This window comes from Drosophila simulans, chromosome 2R, assembly GCF_016746395.2.
Source record: "Drosophila simulans strain w501 chromosome 2R, Prin_Dsim_3.1, whole genome shotgun sequence".
Taxonomy (NCBI): domain Eukaryota; kingdom Metazoa; phylum Arthropoda; class Insecta; order Diptera; family Drosophilidae; genus Drosophila; species Drosophila simulans.
This window is the reverse complement of record NC_052521.2, coordinates 19,119,826-19,136,288: the sequence shown is the minus strand read 5'-3', so window position 1 is coordinate 19,136,288 and position 16,463 is coordinate 19,119,826. Positions and strand designations below refer to the sequence as shown.

The 16,463-nt window shown below is 42.5% G+C and overlaps 4 protein-coding genes across 4 annotated transcripts; 1 reads left to right on the top strand and 3 right to left on the bottom strand.

The window, feature by feature from the left end:
* Window positions 1-92: 92 nt before the first annotated feature.
* Window positions 93-1,495, bottom strand: LOC6735647 (putative gustatory receptor 58c). The gene is made up of 2 exons (XM_044922449.1): window positions 327-1,495; window positions 93-269 (listed from the first exon to the last, which is right to left on the bottom strand). Exons 1-2 carry the CDS (start codon window positions 1,434-1,436, stop codon window positions 93-95), a joined length of 1,287 nt encoding a protein of 428 aa, XP_044778384.1. The 5' UTR covers window positions 1,437-1,495.
* A 336-nt stretch (window positions 1,496-1,831) lies between these two features.
* On the bottom strand, window positions 1,832-4,962 carry LOC6735646. Its single transcript, XM_002082528.4, has 5 exons — window positions 4,193-4,962; window positions 3,276-3,852; window positions 3,146-3,216; window positions 2,793-3,082; window positions 1,832-2,732 (listed from the first exon to the last, which is right to left on the bottom strand). Exons 1-5 carry the CDS (start codon window positions 4,924-4,926, stop codon window positions 2,497-2,499), a joined length of 1,908 nt encoding a protein of 635 aa, XP_002082564.2. The 5' UTR covers window positions 4,927-4,962; the 3' UTR covers window positions 1,832-2,496.
* Window positions 4,963-6,701: 1,739 nt separating this feature from the next.
* LOC27206601 (protein FAM76B) lies at window positions 6,702-7,300 on the top strand. Its single transcript, XM_016181404.2, has 2 exons — window positions 6,702-6,783; window positions 6,844-7,300. The coding sequence occupies exon 2, from the start codon at window positions 6,858-6,860 to the stop codon at window positions 7,200-7,202; it is 345 nt and encodes a 114-aa protein (XP_016029003.1). The 5' UTR covers window positions 6,702-6,783; window positions 6,844-6,857; the 3' UTR covers window positions 7,203-7,300.
* Window positions 7,282-13,756, bottom strand: LOC6735644. Its single transcript, XM_039292102.2, has 10 exons — window positions 13,227-13,756; window positions 9,996-10,193; window positions 9,637-9,921; window positions 9,337-9,573; window positions 9,129-9,283; window positions 8,842-8,907; window positions 8,309-8,400; window positions 7,685-7,750; window positions 7,488-7,527; window positions 7,282-7,422 (listed from the first exon to the last, which is right to left on the bottom strand). The coding sequence occupies exons 1-10, from the start codon at window positions 13,742-13,744 to the stop codon at window positions 7,313-7,315; spliced, it is 1,767 nt and encodes a 588-aa protein (XP_039148036.1). The 5' UTR covers window positions 13,745-13,756; the 3' UTR covers window positions 7,282-7,312.
* Between the last annotated feature and the right edge of the window lie 2,707 nt (window positions 13,757-16,463).

The following is a 16,463-nucleotide window of genomic DNA, read 5'->3' as shown; positions in this document are numbered from 1 at the left end:
TATATAAAAATTGGAAGATTTTAGCAGACCTTCGAACCCAAAAACATTTTGTAAAATTACTTGAGATTGAAAATCATTGGACATATTATTTTTCAACCATATATTTTATAGGCAATCTGACACAGAACTAACACATTGGTTATTATACTCCTGGTCATGTTGTGGACGGTTAGATTACTCAGATCGAACAATCCAACGATGTGCAGACGTCTGACTCGTTTTGGATTCAGTTGAAGTTTGCGATTCATGTAGAACAGGGAAAACTCTAACTAGTGTAAAGCGTTAGTTAATATCTTTGCACTTTGAATTCAATACAAAATAATTACCTTTCTTGACAGAATCATTCCCCGGCTTTTATTACATTGTCTTCCCGAATAATTGATGTCCCATAGATTTCCGACATCTACTAAAAGTCCCAACCACTTACTGCGGTTGATCTCGAAAATGGAAAATTGCATTATGATTTCGACGTGATGGGTCAGAATAATAAGCGCATATAATATGCCCTTCCATAAATGAAAGTTTTTATCAAATTCCAGGTAAATCCACAACCGAAACAAAACAGCAATGTTAAATATATAAGTGGTTAGCAGGTTGAAGAGCAACTGCCACTGGAAGATGTCAACGATCTGCTTGAGAAGTGCATCCAAACGGCGACAGCGCTTCCAAAGTTTTCGCCAGGCGCCAAGGATCTGCATCAGTCCCATCTCCCGCGGAATGCCATTCCTCTCGGGTAGTACCTCTAGATCTTGGACCATTTCCCGAACCACCTGGGACATATTTACCAGCAGCCAATTGCCAGCCACTTCGACCATATAGACAGTCAAATCCACATAGCTCATTAATAGAATCATGATTAAGGCGTACACTATGGCAGCCCTTTGGTACGGAACCATAGCTCTCCTCAAGCTGGAGTTACTCTCGCAATTAACCACTGAATCCCGGGTCACCAGCTGCTGGGTTAGGAGCAAAAATCGAGAGCTGGTCAGCAGAGCCTTGCACAGGCATCTGTTCCTGCAATCGTTTCCAAGATTAAATCGGAATTTGTGCATCATTTTCATCAAGTCGTTTCCCAACTTATGCAATCGACGCCTCTGTATCCAAACACTGCTCATTAGGAAGAGCATGGTCAGGAGTTTGGTCAGAGCCACCACGTTGTAGACCACTCCAAACATGCCCGCATCTGGGCAATCGTAGATGTTACCAGTTAGCAGGAACAGGGCAAACGGAAGGATCAAGAGATAGAGCACATTCACGATCACACAGTAAGCCACTGTGGGCACATGATTGAGGATGAACCGATGATTCGAGAAATCGTAGTGCAGATTGCACAGTCCTATCAAGCGGCTCACTTGAAAGTAAGTATGCAGAAAAAAGTATTGATTCATTGTTCTGGACGTTGAAAGCGAAACTAAAGCTGGAATTGGAACCAACATAATAGTTGATTCTGAAGCAAGCTAAAAGGACTCCAGGGAATTTCTATAGGACACGCAACAAACGCAACAGTGGGACTCACTCACATCAAGGGTTTTTAACTATTATTATTTATCTTCTTATAAAACGTAGAAAAGTATATTCATACTTAAATGTGATATTACTTAAGTAAAATATAATTTCGAAACTAAATAAAAAATATAAATAAAATACAATAATTATTTCTATATATAAAAAATATTGTATTTTCAGTTAAAAAAAAATAAAAATATACGGTTAGCTTGAATTTTGATGTGAAGCACGTATGGTACAATAAATTTCATAGAGTATTTAAGGGTCAAACGTAAGAAATACAAATTTTTCGTTGCTCTACTTATCAAACAGCAAATCAAAGAAGTAGTTATCTAAAAATTATTCATTTATTCAGCTATTTTTCGTTTTGCAATTTCAAGTGGTTTTAGCTCGTGTGTTTAGATTGTTCTTATCAAAATACCGCTTGGTTGCTTATCTTAGTAGGTAGTCGGTAGTTTGTTTAAATGTAAGCTTATGCATAAACTACCGCAACGAATTGATGATGCTGAAGCGTATTGTATCGAATCGTTCTCCTATGCGTTAACTAGAAACTAATTATAAATTCAAGCATATTACATAAAATCACACAACAATCTCTGGTGCATTCTTGCACTCGCTCTGACTTCGTTGTAAGTGGTTACACGCTATATGGAATACACACTCAGATAAATTTGTGTCCAGATAATGGTGGGTCAATTTTAAAATCTCAGCTCAAGTCAAAATTCAGTTAAAATTGATATAACTAATATTTGTTTACTAAGGGAGTGACTTTTTAGGTAACTTACTGTGTTACAAAATAACTAAGCAAAAAATACGTCAGTTAAATTAGCAGAACCTTATTTTTCAGGCAGAAAATAGTACTATTGAAAAGCTTGGAAATATCAACCCACCTAAATCTAGCTATATGTATGGTTTATGGTTAGGATGAATAACATTCCGTGTTTCATTTAGCACAATTGACATCTACACCTAGTAATTAACCCGTTGCATTTACGCCACAATATGGCTGTTTTTGTTAAGATCGGTGAGCAGCTCCGCGTCGAGGTCTTCAGCCTCCAAAAGATCGTTGCAGGCATCGCCGTTTAGCGAATGTGGAATGCTAGTGGATAGCACCATCCCCCGACTCCCCGTACCAATGGCAATTTCATCGGGCGGCGAATTCCGACGCCTCTCACGCTCCCTGACAATGTGCGGCGCTTCGTTGAACTCGTCCAACTCATCCATGCCTTTAAAAGAATTGACCTTATTAAATTGTCGGAGTTTGGATATATCTCAACCGCACTCACCCGCATATTTGGTGCCCGCTAGGAGCAGATATTGGCCGGCTCTATGTGGCCACAACAGACCTGTCATCACACAATAGGCCATGCAGTCCGCCGAGTTGGTGATGCCTTGCAGCAACTTGTAGCGCCACATGGGGCTGACCTGCAGCGCCACAATTGCCACAATGGGTAGGTAGATAAACCACACCAAACTGGACGCGCCCAGGTGAAGTAGAAAGTCAAGTTTTTTTGTTGAGTGCTCGTACTTCATGGTGTTGCGGAGCTCGTAAAGAAACCACATCATAAAGGAGGTGCTGTCAATTCAAAAAACAGTAAGTCACGTTAATTTTTCCATCCAAAAAACTTTAAGGACCTACCGTAGTATTAAAACTATCCAGCCGGGCCACGTCTGGTATTCATCGATGTCTGAAACCACATCGACTTCCGTCTGCAAAACATTTTTTGTTTTCAATGAAAATCTATATTTAATAATTATTCACATCTTACCCTATCCCAGATGTAAAGGAACACGTGGAACGCGCAGTATGGCACCCAGATGGACATGAGAATGATCCATCCCGTTCTGCTGATCTGCTGTCTGGTAACTGCCCATCCTTTGGCCAGCAGTAGCAGAATTAACATAAATGTTGTGCGGCTCAGGATGTCCAGGACATCTCCCGCTGCCTGCAACCGTGGCTCGCCCACTCCATTGGCCGCATAGTGAATCAGGTGCGCGGTGATCAGAGCCAGGCTGACGAACTCGCTGAGAAGACTCAGGGTAAACAACTTGGTCACTGGATGCTTCTGCCGCCGCACCGCATAAATTTGCATGGGCAGCAGAACAATGTAGACGAGCAGGAACACCAGGTACATCTCCAGCAGATTCTGCTGATCGTACGAGTACTGGTAGGTGAGTGGATGTGCGGCCGAGTTGTTCGGATGCAAGTTGACCAGATGGATGTCGTAATGCAGCGTGTTGAGGAGATTGCTGCCCAATTTACTTAGCCTTGGCAGGCTCTCGTGCGCGTGCCACTGGCAGGTGCTTTTGTTTTGATAACAGGCCACCAGGGAGAGGTACCAGAATCTGTCAACGATGCGGGGGAGAACAAAATACATTAACCAGTTAAAACAACAAAGCAAAATAAACTCTGGTAAGGTCAGTAAATTGTGTGGAAAAATAAAATTATTCCAAGTCATGTCGAAATCAATGAACAACGCAAATGTTATCTCATTTTTCCGTTCACAAAAGAGGAATGCCGTTACAAACAAACAAAGATATAGGGTTTCATTTTATCTGTATGGAGCAAGCTCCATACCAAAAGGCCCATACATAGTGAGAGGCAGTCTCTATAGATGAAATGGGTTTTTTTTGCACTCCATCTCTTATCTTACGAATTGTAAACCCAGAAAAACCCAGAACTCACCTTGGTTCCGCCTCCAGGTTGATAACATAGGTGAACTGCGATCCCGGGACTACGTTTCCGGGTGCATCTTCATCGCTGCAGAGCTGATTGACGGGACAGGGAACATGACGCAGGAAGTCCCTTTTGGCACGAGGATTGCACGTGGAATCGTAGGCGATCCTTTGGAGGCGGGAGAACATCCCTGTGCAGGCGGCTTCCCGGCTCCTTTGACTGCGATTGCCGTAGAACTCGAGGAATGTGCTCCTGTCCAAGACGACGAGTGTCAAAGGAACCGCATACTTATCCGTCGACGTGACATTGCCGTAGATATATCCATAGGCATTGCGCCGTGTCAGGTCCGCCTTGTTGAAGCCGAATTTCGCCAGGAACTGGAAGAAGTCGCCCGTCTGGAATTGTCCGCTGATGTGGGTGGCATTGCTCGAGGGCAGGGCGATCGAGATTAGGATGCAGATGCATCCCAGGAGAATAGTCCTGCGATTGCAGGGCCACCTTTCACTTCTTATCAGTTGTTGTTGTTTGGTTGCAGCCTCTTCCTCTTCTCCCAATGCGGGATTCCCGGACAGCTGCCGCTCCATTCCGGATGCCACGTTAGCACCGCCCACTCGCCAAGGAGGCGCCCCTTTGTGCATCGCTTGCAAGTTGGCACACCGAGGTCTATTTTTATTTTTGTTTTGCGGAAATTTCCACACCACAAATCCGCAGTCGCTGGTGATGCGAAAACGGCGTCGATGCATTTGTCATCGGAGACCAATGTTTCTCGCGATAATTTAGGTTGTTTCTTGATATCGATTTGTTAGCAGATACACACTCCTAGCTTCGTGTCTAGCCGAGACAGCATCCTTCACTTTTGGGGGAACTTTTTAAAAATAAAATATACAACAATATAAATTTATTAAACCTACAGAGTAAGTTTAACTGTTTATCAAATACTATATTTATATTTAAAATAAAGAGGATGAGTCGCAAATTTTAAGTTTACATCGATTGGGTACGCAACTGAAGCCTGAAATCATTTTAAAAATTTTAGCCAAATTTTAGCAGCCAAAATGTCATTTTATATAATTAAATATGTACATATTAGAGCATTAACTTTTTTTTTAAAAGTTATAGATTTTCGTATGCACATTTTCCATTCCCTTGTGAAATTCACAACAATAGCATACATTTCTAGGATTAATGAACAATAGAACTCTTTAGAAGTTACCCAAATGGGCGTCTTATCTTATCAATTTCTTATACATTAAGCCCTCACACGCATGCCAATGGCAATTTCGAACAATAAATTTTAATAATTCCCAAATTTATGCGGTAAAAAGTGCCACCCTTTCAGCCCCAAAAACTTCAAAGTGCAAAGTTGGATAATACGTATGTAGCTCCCGGATTCCTCACCCAAACCTCAACGAACATCCCTTCCGCTTTATTTATTTAAAATGCAGCTCGCGGTGGCGGGAAATTCTCGTGTGGATTGTGGCTTGCCACGCCCCCTTTTTCCCATTTCCACCAGCCAAGGTGCAAAAAATCCACACTCTTTGACAATTCCTTTGAGATTTGATTGCGGGAGGGAGACAGCTGCAGAATGTGCGAAAGGGAGAGTACGGTTTTGCATAAAAATATGAAGCCATTGAAATGTAGATTTACCCATTGTGATGTTGGCAGATGAAAACTTTGATTCCTGTAGCAGATCAGGCGAAGCTTACAGCAAGTTATATATCCTTCCTTTCCTCGATGACCCACATTTTCGACCATTTCTCACTCATTCATTGATGACGCCGCAAAAACGAAGAAGGACTCGCCGAAGGAGCAGCAAAAATTCATGAGTTTTTGGCATTTGTTGACAGCCACAGTTCACTCAGTTGTGCAAAAGTCAAGACAAACACAATAAATGCGATTCTAGGGGGTTCTAGAAATGAAAAAATACAGTCAAGCATCCCTAACTATATATTTTCTACAGAAAACGAAATGGCTGTGCTATTTTATTTCTATGGAGTTACTGGAACTCCATCTCTGGTCAGTTGATCCTGTTCGTCTATCGAATCTTGCCTGTACACGCTTGCAGGCCAATAATGGCTGAAGCGAAATAACTTACTACAAATTATTCGGCAAATATTAAGCACACATAACATGTGAACAAGTCAGAAGTTCATTTCAATGTCTGCCGACGACCCCAATAATAAAATAAGACAAGGTTGGCAAAAATACAAAAGGAGCGCAATTTGTCGTCCCTCTCTTTCCCACTACCCCCGTCCCTTTCTGTTCGATTGAAGAAGCGAACAGTTCATTGAAATGCCAGCGACGAAACATGGACAATGAAGGTTCAATGATGGCGAGGTGGAAAAGTTGGGGAGTTCCTCGCCATGATTTCCGCCAACTTTGCACAAAGTGTATTTTATTTTTGATTAGGCCGGCGCGACTGTTTTTGTTTGGCCAATAAAAAGATGACGTAGCAGTCGTCGTGATTAGACAGATACACAGATACAAGACAATCCTCGCCAGATCGATCAAAAAAGCCATGACTTACACGAAAAATATCAAAGTTAATTTAGTAAGCTTTGTTTTAGATTTCTCCCAAGTGCTTTGATCATATAATTTAGGTAAGATATCTTAGCTTGTTTTTTTTTCCTATAAATCGTAAGCTTATTTATGTTTCCCAGCCTGATTTGTGGACATGGAATTCCCGGACAACAGGCTGTACATGTGCACCGCGTGCTTTGGAAGGTTTCTTTGGAGCGAACTGTCGCGGAAGGAGCTCCGCTGCTCTCAGTGCCGTCTGTCCACCAAAATCTGTGTCATTTGCGATAAGAAGTTCGAGCCGCGCGAAATGTCGCAAGTTTACTGCAAGCAATGCAATTTCTACATCGAAAGACATGCCGCGGTCAAGCCCCCTCCCTTGGGTGTAGTAATCGGAAGACCAGCGGAGACGACCAGTGGGTCAGGTACGGAAGGATCTTCGATCACAGAACGCTGGAAGGAGATTAAGGCCGCCGCTGGAATCGTGGACGACTTTGACTGAATCGACGTGCGCTTTATTAAAAATGATGTATCATTTCCCTGATACCTTAACTATTTTAAGCTGTAGTAGTTAATATAATGTTTTAATATAAAAAGAAATTCCATTGAGAATTAATTGCAAAACATGCGTCGAACAAATCGTGCCGTAAAGTAGTAGATAATTTCCGTAAAGCTCAAGGCGCTGCAGCCCAAGAAAAATCCAACAAGACCGCCGATGTAAACTGAAAGTGAAATGCGAGCGTTCTTAAGTGAGGCGGAAAAACTTTGGGCAGGAGGAAAAACTTACCCAAAACATCTGCGAAGGAGAAAAGGACTTCCCGTCGTAGCTGCATGTTTGGGTATTTGGTTTTCAATGGTTAAGGGAAAATGATTTATAATTAAATATTAAACGAAAATATTTATAACAACTATTAAGCTAATAACAAGGTGTTCACATAACTGAACCAGAATCATAACTAATCATAACAATTGATTACCCTTTACCTGCATTTTTGGGTGCTCCAAAATACCCCACTGCAAGTTGGCTCCCAAAAACCAGACACGCGAACGCTGTGGAGAATTTGGGAAATAGAGGAAATGGGGAAAACCCATAATGATACGGTATATGTATAAGATAAGAGCAACAAAGCGAAATGGGAACAACATCATCATCAGTATTCTGGTAACAAGGCAAGTAAGCAAAAATTATTATTAAATGTAAAAACTTTCGCCGCACACAGCGCGAAAAAAAGTTAAACAAAACTTTTGGTTTGCCGCCCCTTTTCGTACGCCTCATCCCCAAAATAATTGCATATTTCAAGGCTCCCAGTTCCTGCAACTTCTGCGCTTATTATTTTTTATAGCCCCGGACTACAATTTTGATGTTTGTTTAAGGCACAAGCCCCCGCTCTCCGGCTCCCCCTCCTCCGGCGGATTTTCTCCAGTTTTCCGGGCATTTTTCCACTTGAAATGCGCGACGCAGCGGCGTCTGCAGTTGCCACTTAACGAGCGCTAGATGGCGCTTCTGTTCGCCATAAACATTTTTACAGTTAAAGTTTACTTTATATTTTTTAATAGGGGATTTGCCATTTTTTCATTTATTTTTATTATTATGTGCGATGTACTTACGTAGGATTGCACAAAGAAGTTGGAATCATCACAGTTGGCCAAGCAGTTGCAATTGATTTTGTATTTGTCCGATTTCAATGAGATTATTTCGCCTGTAGGGTAAAACAAAAGGTTCATAACGATATTCAATTTCAATTTTAAGCAGCGAGAAAAAAATTATATTATTCCCTACATGAATAGGTAACTTTAATCAACTGCAATGTAGTGAAAGCTTCCTCAATATAATGTTTATATTCGTTAATATCATACTTAATATTCTAATAGAACACAAGCTTTTTGTTCAAAACATTTATCCAGCTTATCAACGTCAACCTGTCCGTAATCTGGTCTCGCCCAGCAAATTACTTCCAGCTTTTCAATTACGCAACAGGTTGTCTATTTCAACCTTGACTTTTGACCACCCTACGGAAAATTAAATTATGGTCACGTTCTGGGAAATTTCAGTCCATTTTTTATTCAGACGAAAAATGTAAATCGAATTTCCGGGCCACGATAAATATTTGCATGTTCCCGGTGCGGTGGAAATTACTCACGTTTAATTTTGACCAGGCATCCGATGCCCTCCAGTCCGCAAACAGGCAACCGCCGGCCATTTCGCACTGGAAAACATTGAAGAAAGAGACGAATGGAGTGCATTGGAGCGGGACAGATAATAGTGCAAAAGTTGCCACTTAAACAGCGAGTATTTAAGCATTTTACGACCGAGTTTTCGCCATAAAACTGGCCAGCTCCGATGCAACCCCGTCCGTCGCATAAAAGTTAACTTTAATGGGGGCCAATTAAGTGCAACTCTGTGTCCCGAAAATATGATTATACCCACAGCGGTTCCTGTAGAAGTGCGGAACGCAGCCGCAGACCCGCAGAGCAAAGAACATCCTGCACTCCGAGAGACAGAGGCCAAAACTGTAGATGGGCACCGTCATCATTTCCTCGGCCTCGTAGTTGAAGCGGCAGCTTCTTTGCTTCGTGCTGAAACTGCCAATAAATAAATATATTTTGAGCCTAACGCTAGTAATCTTGGAACTCACGCTCTCGCCTCCTCATTCGTAAAGATCTCCAGGGCGATGAGCTCCACGGTGGTGTAGTCACTTTCCGGGAAAGTGTACCTTTGCTTCGAAATACTGGGAACATCGCCGGCACCGTGGAAGTAAACATCGTAGGCGGTCGATAGGTTAATAATCTGGGCGTAGATCTCGCCATCCAGCGGATGAACAGTCACCCGGTCGCCGTGGTCCATGAGGCTCCAGTCGCCGGAACGCCAGTATCTGCCAAGTGGCCAAGGAGATGGCAATCAAATCGGGAGCACTTCCTGCCCAACAATTACTCACTCGAAGGAGTTGTAGCGCGCCACCATCGAGTTGACTGAATGGCAAATGCCAAACTCCGTTTGCGTCTCGTAGATGAACATTTTGACGGCGGCGCCGCTGCTGATTTCCGGCTCGAAGGCCCATTTCAATTCGTAGAGCAGATCCAAGTACTTGGTGCTCGGAATCCCATACGACTTGTTCAGCGGCAGTGTCTCCAAGTTGTCGTAAGTGAGGCTGGCAAGTTTCACAATAAAATCGCGGAAGTCCTCTTGATCCTCCTCGGACAGGAATTGGTCGGGATGGGCGCTGTACGGGTGCATCGGGTGGAAATGCACTTAAATGTGTATGCCACATGTTTAGGAAACTGCATTTTCACTCACAGTATGTACTCCTCCACTTTCAACTCATCGATCCGCTTGTGCGGACACACTGTGAGCGATGGAAAGCTGGTGTTCCAGACCAGCTTATTCCGATCCATGGATATGACCATTGGCGAGGTCTGAAAGCGATGCCAAGTGCGTTTGCTCAGCGAGATGATGCTGAACAATGCCACGCAGATGAACGCCAGCCAGAGCACGCTGAAAAATGTGAAATAAGTTCTATAAAAATCGGAGTGAAAATTCGCAAAAATGCGACACAGTCTGAAATGATATATGGAATCTGACGAATAATTCGCACTGCTGTTGAGTGTGCATTGTGGCGAAAGGACATAAAAATCTATTGCGTGTAAATTTTTTCTGTTAGCATTATGCGAAATATTCGCGGCGAAAGAATTATGGGCAACTCGAAGGAGGAGTCAATGAACGCATCAACGCTTTTGCAACCCTTTGCTGGCTTTTCTTTCAGCTTTCCCATTCGGCTCGAAGCGCCACAAACAAAGTGGCAAGGACACAGACAGAAGTCGCCGAAAATCCTTTGCTGAATTTCCCATTTCAGGCGAATGCCTTCTACAATGACATTTTGATGCCAGCAATGGCTCATAAAGCTTTCAGTGCTCACACACACACACAAACACTCGGCTACTTGGCTTTTAATTTTCCCAAACATTTTCCAGCTCCTTATTATTTTTGTGTGCAGCTTTTCGCTCTTTCCTCGTCCGCTTTCTTTTTTTTTTGTTGGAATTTTCCTCTCTGACAGCTGAGTGCTGTACTTTGTCTAACACCACAAAATTCCTTTTGGACATCGCATATGACAGACTCATTGTCATGCCCGCACCCATTTCCCCGCCCATTTTCCCATTTCCCCCCGCCGCAACTGCCATTTTCCATCTCGTGTCGGTCTGGCCTGCAATTTATGTATTTGCTTTGTTTCATCATCTCGACACTCATATGCATAAAATGTGTGCGTGAATGAGGCCCAGTGATGCATGTTGGATGTCGAAAATATCTCGTTGGTAATTCGTGCATCAAGGGTTGCTTTCTTACTTTTTTGTGGATTGGTGGATTCTTGAATGCCCACATAGTTTCTGGCTGAGGTATGCAGCTGAAATGTGTGTGATATGGGATTAATAATGTCGAAATGCTGTAGCCAAAAAACTCTTAAATATTTACAAAGCAAATGCAAATCGAGTTCACAAGTTGTAAAGGATCAAGGTTCCTTGGCTTAAATACAAAACAAATTGCCTTAAATAATTGAAAACTAAATTTTTACTTTGTTCCTTAGTTCTTTAAATTTTAGTTTAGCACGTTTGGAAAAAGCTATGTTAATTAGCGGGTGAAAGGCAGATTTATGATTTAGATTTGAACGTGTGTACAGTCCAAGTTAGTATTTGTGAAATTTCGAATATTCCAATGGAGGTAAAATGGGACCTAGTTCAGGGCACTCGAAAGCCCAATGCCCTGCCATAGATTGCAGATTCCCCCATGAAAACAGGGCCCTAATCCTGTGCATCCTGCGCCGCTGCGTGTTTTGCATTACATTTGCAGTTTTCGGTTGTGGATTATGCAATCGTGCACCTGTCGCTGCCACCCAAAAGGACGAGGGGGGTGGCGTTTGGGGGTTGGAAAAGCCCTCATAGTTACCATATCAACGCTTGTGAAATTGAGGTTATCACATGTCAGCGACACAGACTCTTTCTCTCCGGTTTATGCATTTCCACTTCCCTTTTCCCCAGCTTGTTTTGTACGTGAGCGGAGCTTTTCATATTTTTTGTGCAATTGCTTTGGATTTTGTTGGTGAGGGGGGAGAGCTTAAGCCGGGCTTGTGCTGGAGTTCTTCATAGTCCAGAAATTTGTGCGTCACAAGCTGATTTCTTGCCATAGCAAAGCATACTTCTCATTTATACTTTTCTTTCAGGTAGCATGGCGAAATAAATCCCAACTGTGCCAGGTGGAAATCGTCAAAGGCATAAATTTCCCGAGAAAAATGCTCTATAAATGTCCAACAAATCATTTTCACGAAATCAGCGGGGGAAAGTGTATTAATTAAGCCGAGCTTTGCGTGACCGGCTGCCTTTCATCTGGACTTCACCTTTGCCCCTCTGATCTCACGTCTATTCTGGGAAACACCTGTCAGTTGGACTTTGGCTGTAAGGGAAACTAACAATAATTGTAATTGAGCTTCATGATTTTTGGGGAGACTGTAATGCACTTAAATAATACGAAGATGTGTTATTCAATAAAAATATGTTGATAGTAATATAATGAATCTAAACTGAACTAAACGCATATAATCGATGAAGTGTTTTTACATAATTGTATATTTCAATTAAAATATTTGTTTATTAATATACTATAATTATTATTCTCTCAGTGCCTGTTTGGCCCTGTCCTTGGCCTGGCTGTTATCCACTAATTAACCCTTAGCCGGCAGTCCTGACAGATTTCCCACGAACCACCGCATCCGCATCCTGAGCCCCATCCAGTCGACTACTTTGGTGGAGTGTTGCCAAACGGAAAAGGGGAAGGTAGCGAAAGCGGCGGAGAATTTCCCCCCTTCACCCCTAGCAGCTAGTGTGTGTGTAATCCTGTTTGTCATGTCATGTCAGTTTTAAGGATTTATTGCACCGCACAAAAATACAAATTCCAGCAGCAGAAATATTACTTCAGACCACAAGATCCACCTTCCCCCATCGACCGCATAAAACGGAAGATATGTAGAAAAATGTATTTCGCTTGGAGAACTTTCATGTGGGGGCTCGGCACCACGCACTTCCCCCTTTAGAACAGCCACGTTATGAATCCGATCCGGAATCTCTGCACGTGGCCACGCTCGCTGGATAGTCCTTTTTAAGACCCCGACTTATAGTTTGGTATCGTTTTAGTTGGCACTTTACGGTTTCTAAGCGGCCAACTTTGGGTATCCTGTGCCAAAGTTAAGCTGCGGTCTCTGCTGCTTTCTGGCCGTAATGAGGTTTAGCTTTAATTTCCCTTGTAAATTAATTGAGTGGAAATATTCTCACACCAAATATTTGCCCAATAGGAGCGGGTTAAGGGAGTCGGAATATGTAATTTATCTATATCCTACTTTAGTTCTAGTTATATTTACAACATGAGTTTCAGTCAGCTCTGTTCTTCTTCAAAAAGCCGATGGGAACAGAGTCTCCATTGTGTGTCCAATTCCATTACCCAATATCCATTGGCGGAAACCAGTCATTACAAATCAAAACTCACCGTTCGACGAAACTCAGGCCGAGCTTGGCCAAATAAATGAATCCGTGTATGGAGGAGCCCTGCAGGAACTCGATTGTGAAGGCCTGTCCTTTGGCCAAGCAGGCAGGACGGCAATCCCTCCGATCCAGGACCTCCATTTCCTGCCCCTCCTGCGCGTGATCCTCTGGCGGTGGCTGCCACAGTGGAGGACGACGAAAGGAGCGAATGCTCCTGCCGGGTCCTGGCTGATTAATGGCCACGTTCCCGTCATTAGCTTTTGCAATTGTTTTGCTGCCCGGGCTGCCATTCGGATTATGCTGATGTCTTTGACCGGTGCCGGGAAAAATCAGCAATCCAGGACCTGGACCCAACCTACTATTATTATCCTGCGGCGACAGCAGCGAAGCTGTCGACGACGTCAGCAGCGAGTCGCTGCCGGATGCGGATCCTTCGTTCTCCGCCCAGCTGCTCCTGCTCGACGAGGATGTCAGTGTCCTTGCCGCCGCTGACGGTGAGCTGTCGTCGATTCGCGGTTGCATATCCTTGGGCGCTTCTGCAAGATGGGATTTATTGATGCAGTTTTAGAAAGTAAATGGGTAAAAGTGTATAATAGATACAACATTGTAATTAGTTTTCTTTAAAAAGTAGCTCCCTCATATAAACCCATATTACATGGACTTGATTTTCCCACGAGGTGCTGCCAAACCCCGACATCGGTGAAAACGCTACAGTAATCGCCAGTCGATGTCCCCTGCTTAATACTACACTGCAGCACGGCTTTAAACATGTGGAGGGAAAAACCCACGGACACCCACAGACACTCGCACACTGATTACGGGAAAAACTTCATAATTTGTCCGCCCCGTGAGCATTGTAACATGGTTAAGCTCTGATTTTATATCACCACTCCAGGTTCATTAAAATATAAATATGCCGCTTTAAATATGTTTTTGCGGTGCATCGGCAGGTCGCAGGACATGGCCAACCAGCCAGGCAGCCAGGACAACAATAAATCATCATCGGAGGTTTTAATGCGCTGTAAATTATGCCTGATGGTGGACGCAGTTCGGCGAGAGTAAGTCCATGGGATGACACAAAATGCAATCAATGCGCGTGAGTGTATTCAAGTTGAATGGGGATCGGATTTATTCCTTTGGCTGCAGCCTCATCATCATCATCAGCAGCATCATCATGGAATTGTGGCCGAGCATTAACTTAGTTAAGGATTTTCATTCACGAGTGGCTGACGTTGAAGAGATTGCGATTAATTGATAATTGGATGGCACAGATATTAAGATGATTTCCGCGCCGATCTGAGTGGCTTTTGTTGCGCCTTTTTTCAAAGTGCGCGGTCAACATTTCACAATTCATTTAAACATAATTGAACACAAAGCCCTGTTTAATGATGCTTTTTTTGTATCCAGTTCAGTGTTTTCATGTGCTATGCGTTGTATCTATGATTTTTTAAGCGTATGGAGCAGACTAGGGCGATCAGTTGGCCTTCAATGGGCTTTTCGGGATCGAAGCGCCAACCAATAACGTGCCCCGAGGCAATCAGCAAGATGAGCTGGCACATCAAAGGCTTCCCCGGAGTGTCCAACTGCGTTCTTAAAACTGGATTAAAATTTCATTTAAATTTGCATTTAAATGAGCGTCGAACACTCAAAGTAAATGACCCCATTCAGGCCCAGACCCTTCGGTCCGCAACTGAAATCCACTCCACAATTCTGCTGGGGACAAAGGTCCAGACGCGAACTTGTGTTTTCCAGACCCAGACATGGGCGCAGTGCCTCCCCCCTTTTAGCCCCGTGCACATGGGCAACATTAAAAGGGATTTTTTTTCTTCTTTTTTGCATTTTTCAACATTTTATTGCGAATGCGACTTCTCCCAGGAGTTGATTACCTTTGGCAGCTGATACGTGGGGTTTGGAAGCGGGGGCATTTTATTTAAATATATACATCTACATATATATGAACTGCAGCTTTAGCAGGCAAGTCTGCTACTGGCACTTTTAATGGATATTGTTTAAAAATGTAATATTTTCCAATTAAATAAAGGCGTTTGGCTGACCCTTGGCAGCACCCGTGGCGAGCTCGAATCGAGTCGATTACCAAACGTTGACTGTGTTTTTTACCCATTTTTCCTTCAAGAATACATGTGCGTTGTACTTTCTGCCTTTTTCATGTTAATTAATATTGCAGAAACGCTTAAAGGACATTTTAATTGGCCTTCACTTTGTGGGCCAAGCGAATTGTTATTGAGAAAGGCGGAAAATAAAGTCCGGCAGGCAATGAAAATACATTTAACTGGGCTCTTAACCTTCTCAGCGAGATTGTAAAGGAAATTGAGAGGCAAAGGAAAGACCGAGTCGAGTAATGTGGGCTTATATTATATTAACCCCAAGTTACACAAGTTATAAAATACATATGAGTATATGTTTGGACCAATCTATTATAATAACCAACAAAACCCATAAAACAGTTTTTTGACCAATTTTCATAGGTTTAATTTCACATTTTGGTGATAAATTCGAAAATAATGATCGAAATATAGAATGTCATACCTTTTTGAGCTCGTATTTTAATTCCTAATCGATGGGCACTTAAATCTAAATAATTAAATTTTTTTAGATTTTTTTGAAATTTTAATGATGCGAAAAATCGAAAAAAAATTAAATTTTTCAATTTTTTTCAAAAAATGATATGAGTGTAAATTTTGAATCTCGGCTATGGAAATCAGTTTGTCTAACCCCTTTCTTAATAATCCGATGTAAAAAATGTAATTTTTAAATCTTTCAAGAGGTGGAAATATATAATCCATTTCCTACATAATGCTGCAAGAGTCCGCACTTTGTTCACCCCATAACAAATCCGGTCAATTTATTCAGAAGCAAATCGAACCTTTTAGCAGTGTCTCAACCCAAGTTGGCTGAACTAACATTTGCCTCGAAACTATTGCTGTTCACTCGTTGAAATAACAAATTTTCCAATTTATTTCTTGATTTATTCTCACGCCAATTTCTTGGCTTTTGTGTCCGCCCTCAGCAACATGGCTTGACATTTGTTTATTTATTTGGCTTCATGTTTTGTCTTGTGCCATTCCTCTTCATTGTTTTCCACAGCTTCTTCGCATTTCCCTCTTTTGCGTGAAATCACGAATGAATGAATGACTGGCCCGGCAAACGCCATGAATATTCATGGGCCATGCCACCGAACCGAACACGAATAACAACGGGAACAGGACCAAGCCAGAGCAAC

What these genes read in the sequence shown, in the direction of transcription:
- LOC6735647 (XM_044922449.1), bottom strand. Translation starts at nt 1,436, where the DNA reads ATGTTGGTTCCAATTCCAGCTTTAGTTTCGCTTTCAACGTCCAGAACA. An exon ending in GAATGATTCTGTCAAGAAAG is followed by an intron (nt 270 to 326) that starts GTAATTATTTTG and finishes GCTTTACACTAG; the next exon opens with TTAGAGTTTTCCCTGTTCTA.
- LOC6735646 (XM_002082528.4), bottom strand. Translation starts at nt 4,926, where the DNA reads ATGCATCGACGCCGTTTTCGCATCACCAGCGACTGCGGATTTGTGGTG. An exon ending in TCCTTTACATCTGGGATAGG is followed by an intron (nt 3,217 to 3,275) that starts GTAAGATGTGAA and finishes AATGTTTTGCAG; the next exon opens with ACGGAAGTCGATGTGGTTTC. An exon ending in TGGATAGTTTTAATACTACG is followed by an intron (nt 3,083 to 3,145) that starts GTAGGTCCTTAA and finishes TTGAATTGACAG; the next exon opens with CACCTCCTTTATGATGTGGT.
- LOC27206601 (XM_016181404.2), top strand. Translation starts at nt 6,858, where the DNA reads ATGGAATTCCCGGACAACAGGCTGTACATGTGCACCGCGTGCTTTGGA.
- LOC6735644 (XM_039292102.2), bottom strand. Translation starts at nt 13,744, where the DNA reads ATGCAACCGCGAATCGACGACAGCTCACCGTCAGCGGCGGCAAGGACA. An exon ending in GGCCTGAGTTTCGTCGAACG is followed by an intron (nt 10,194 to 13,226) that starts GTGAGTTTTGAT and finishes CACATTTTTCAG; the next exon opens with CGTGCTCTGGCTGGCGTTCA. An exon ending in GCACTTCTACAGGAACCGCT is followed by an intron (nt 8,908 to 9,128) that starts GTGGGTATAATC and finishes AATGTTTTCCAG; the next exon opens with TGCGAAATGGCCGGCGGTTG.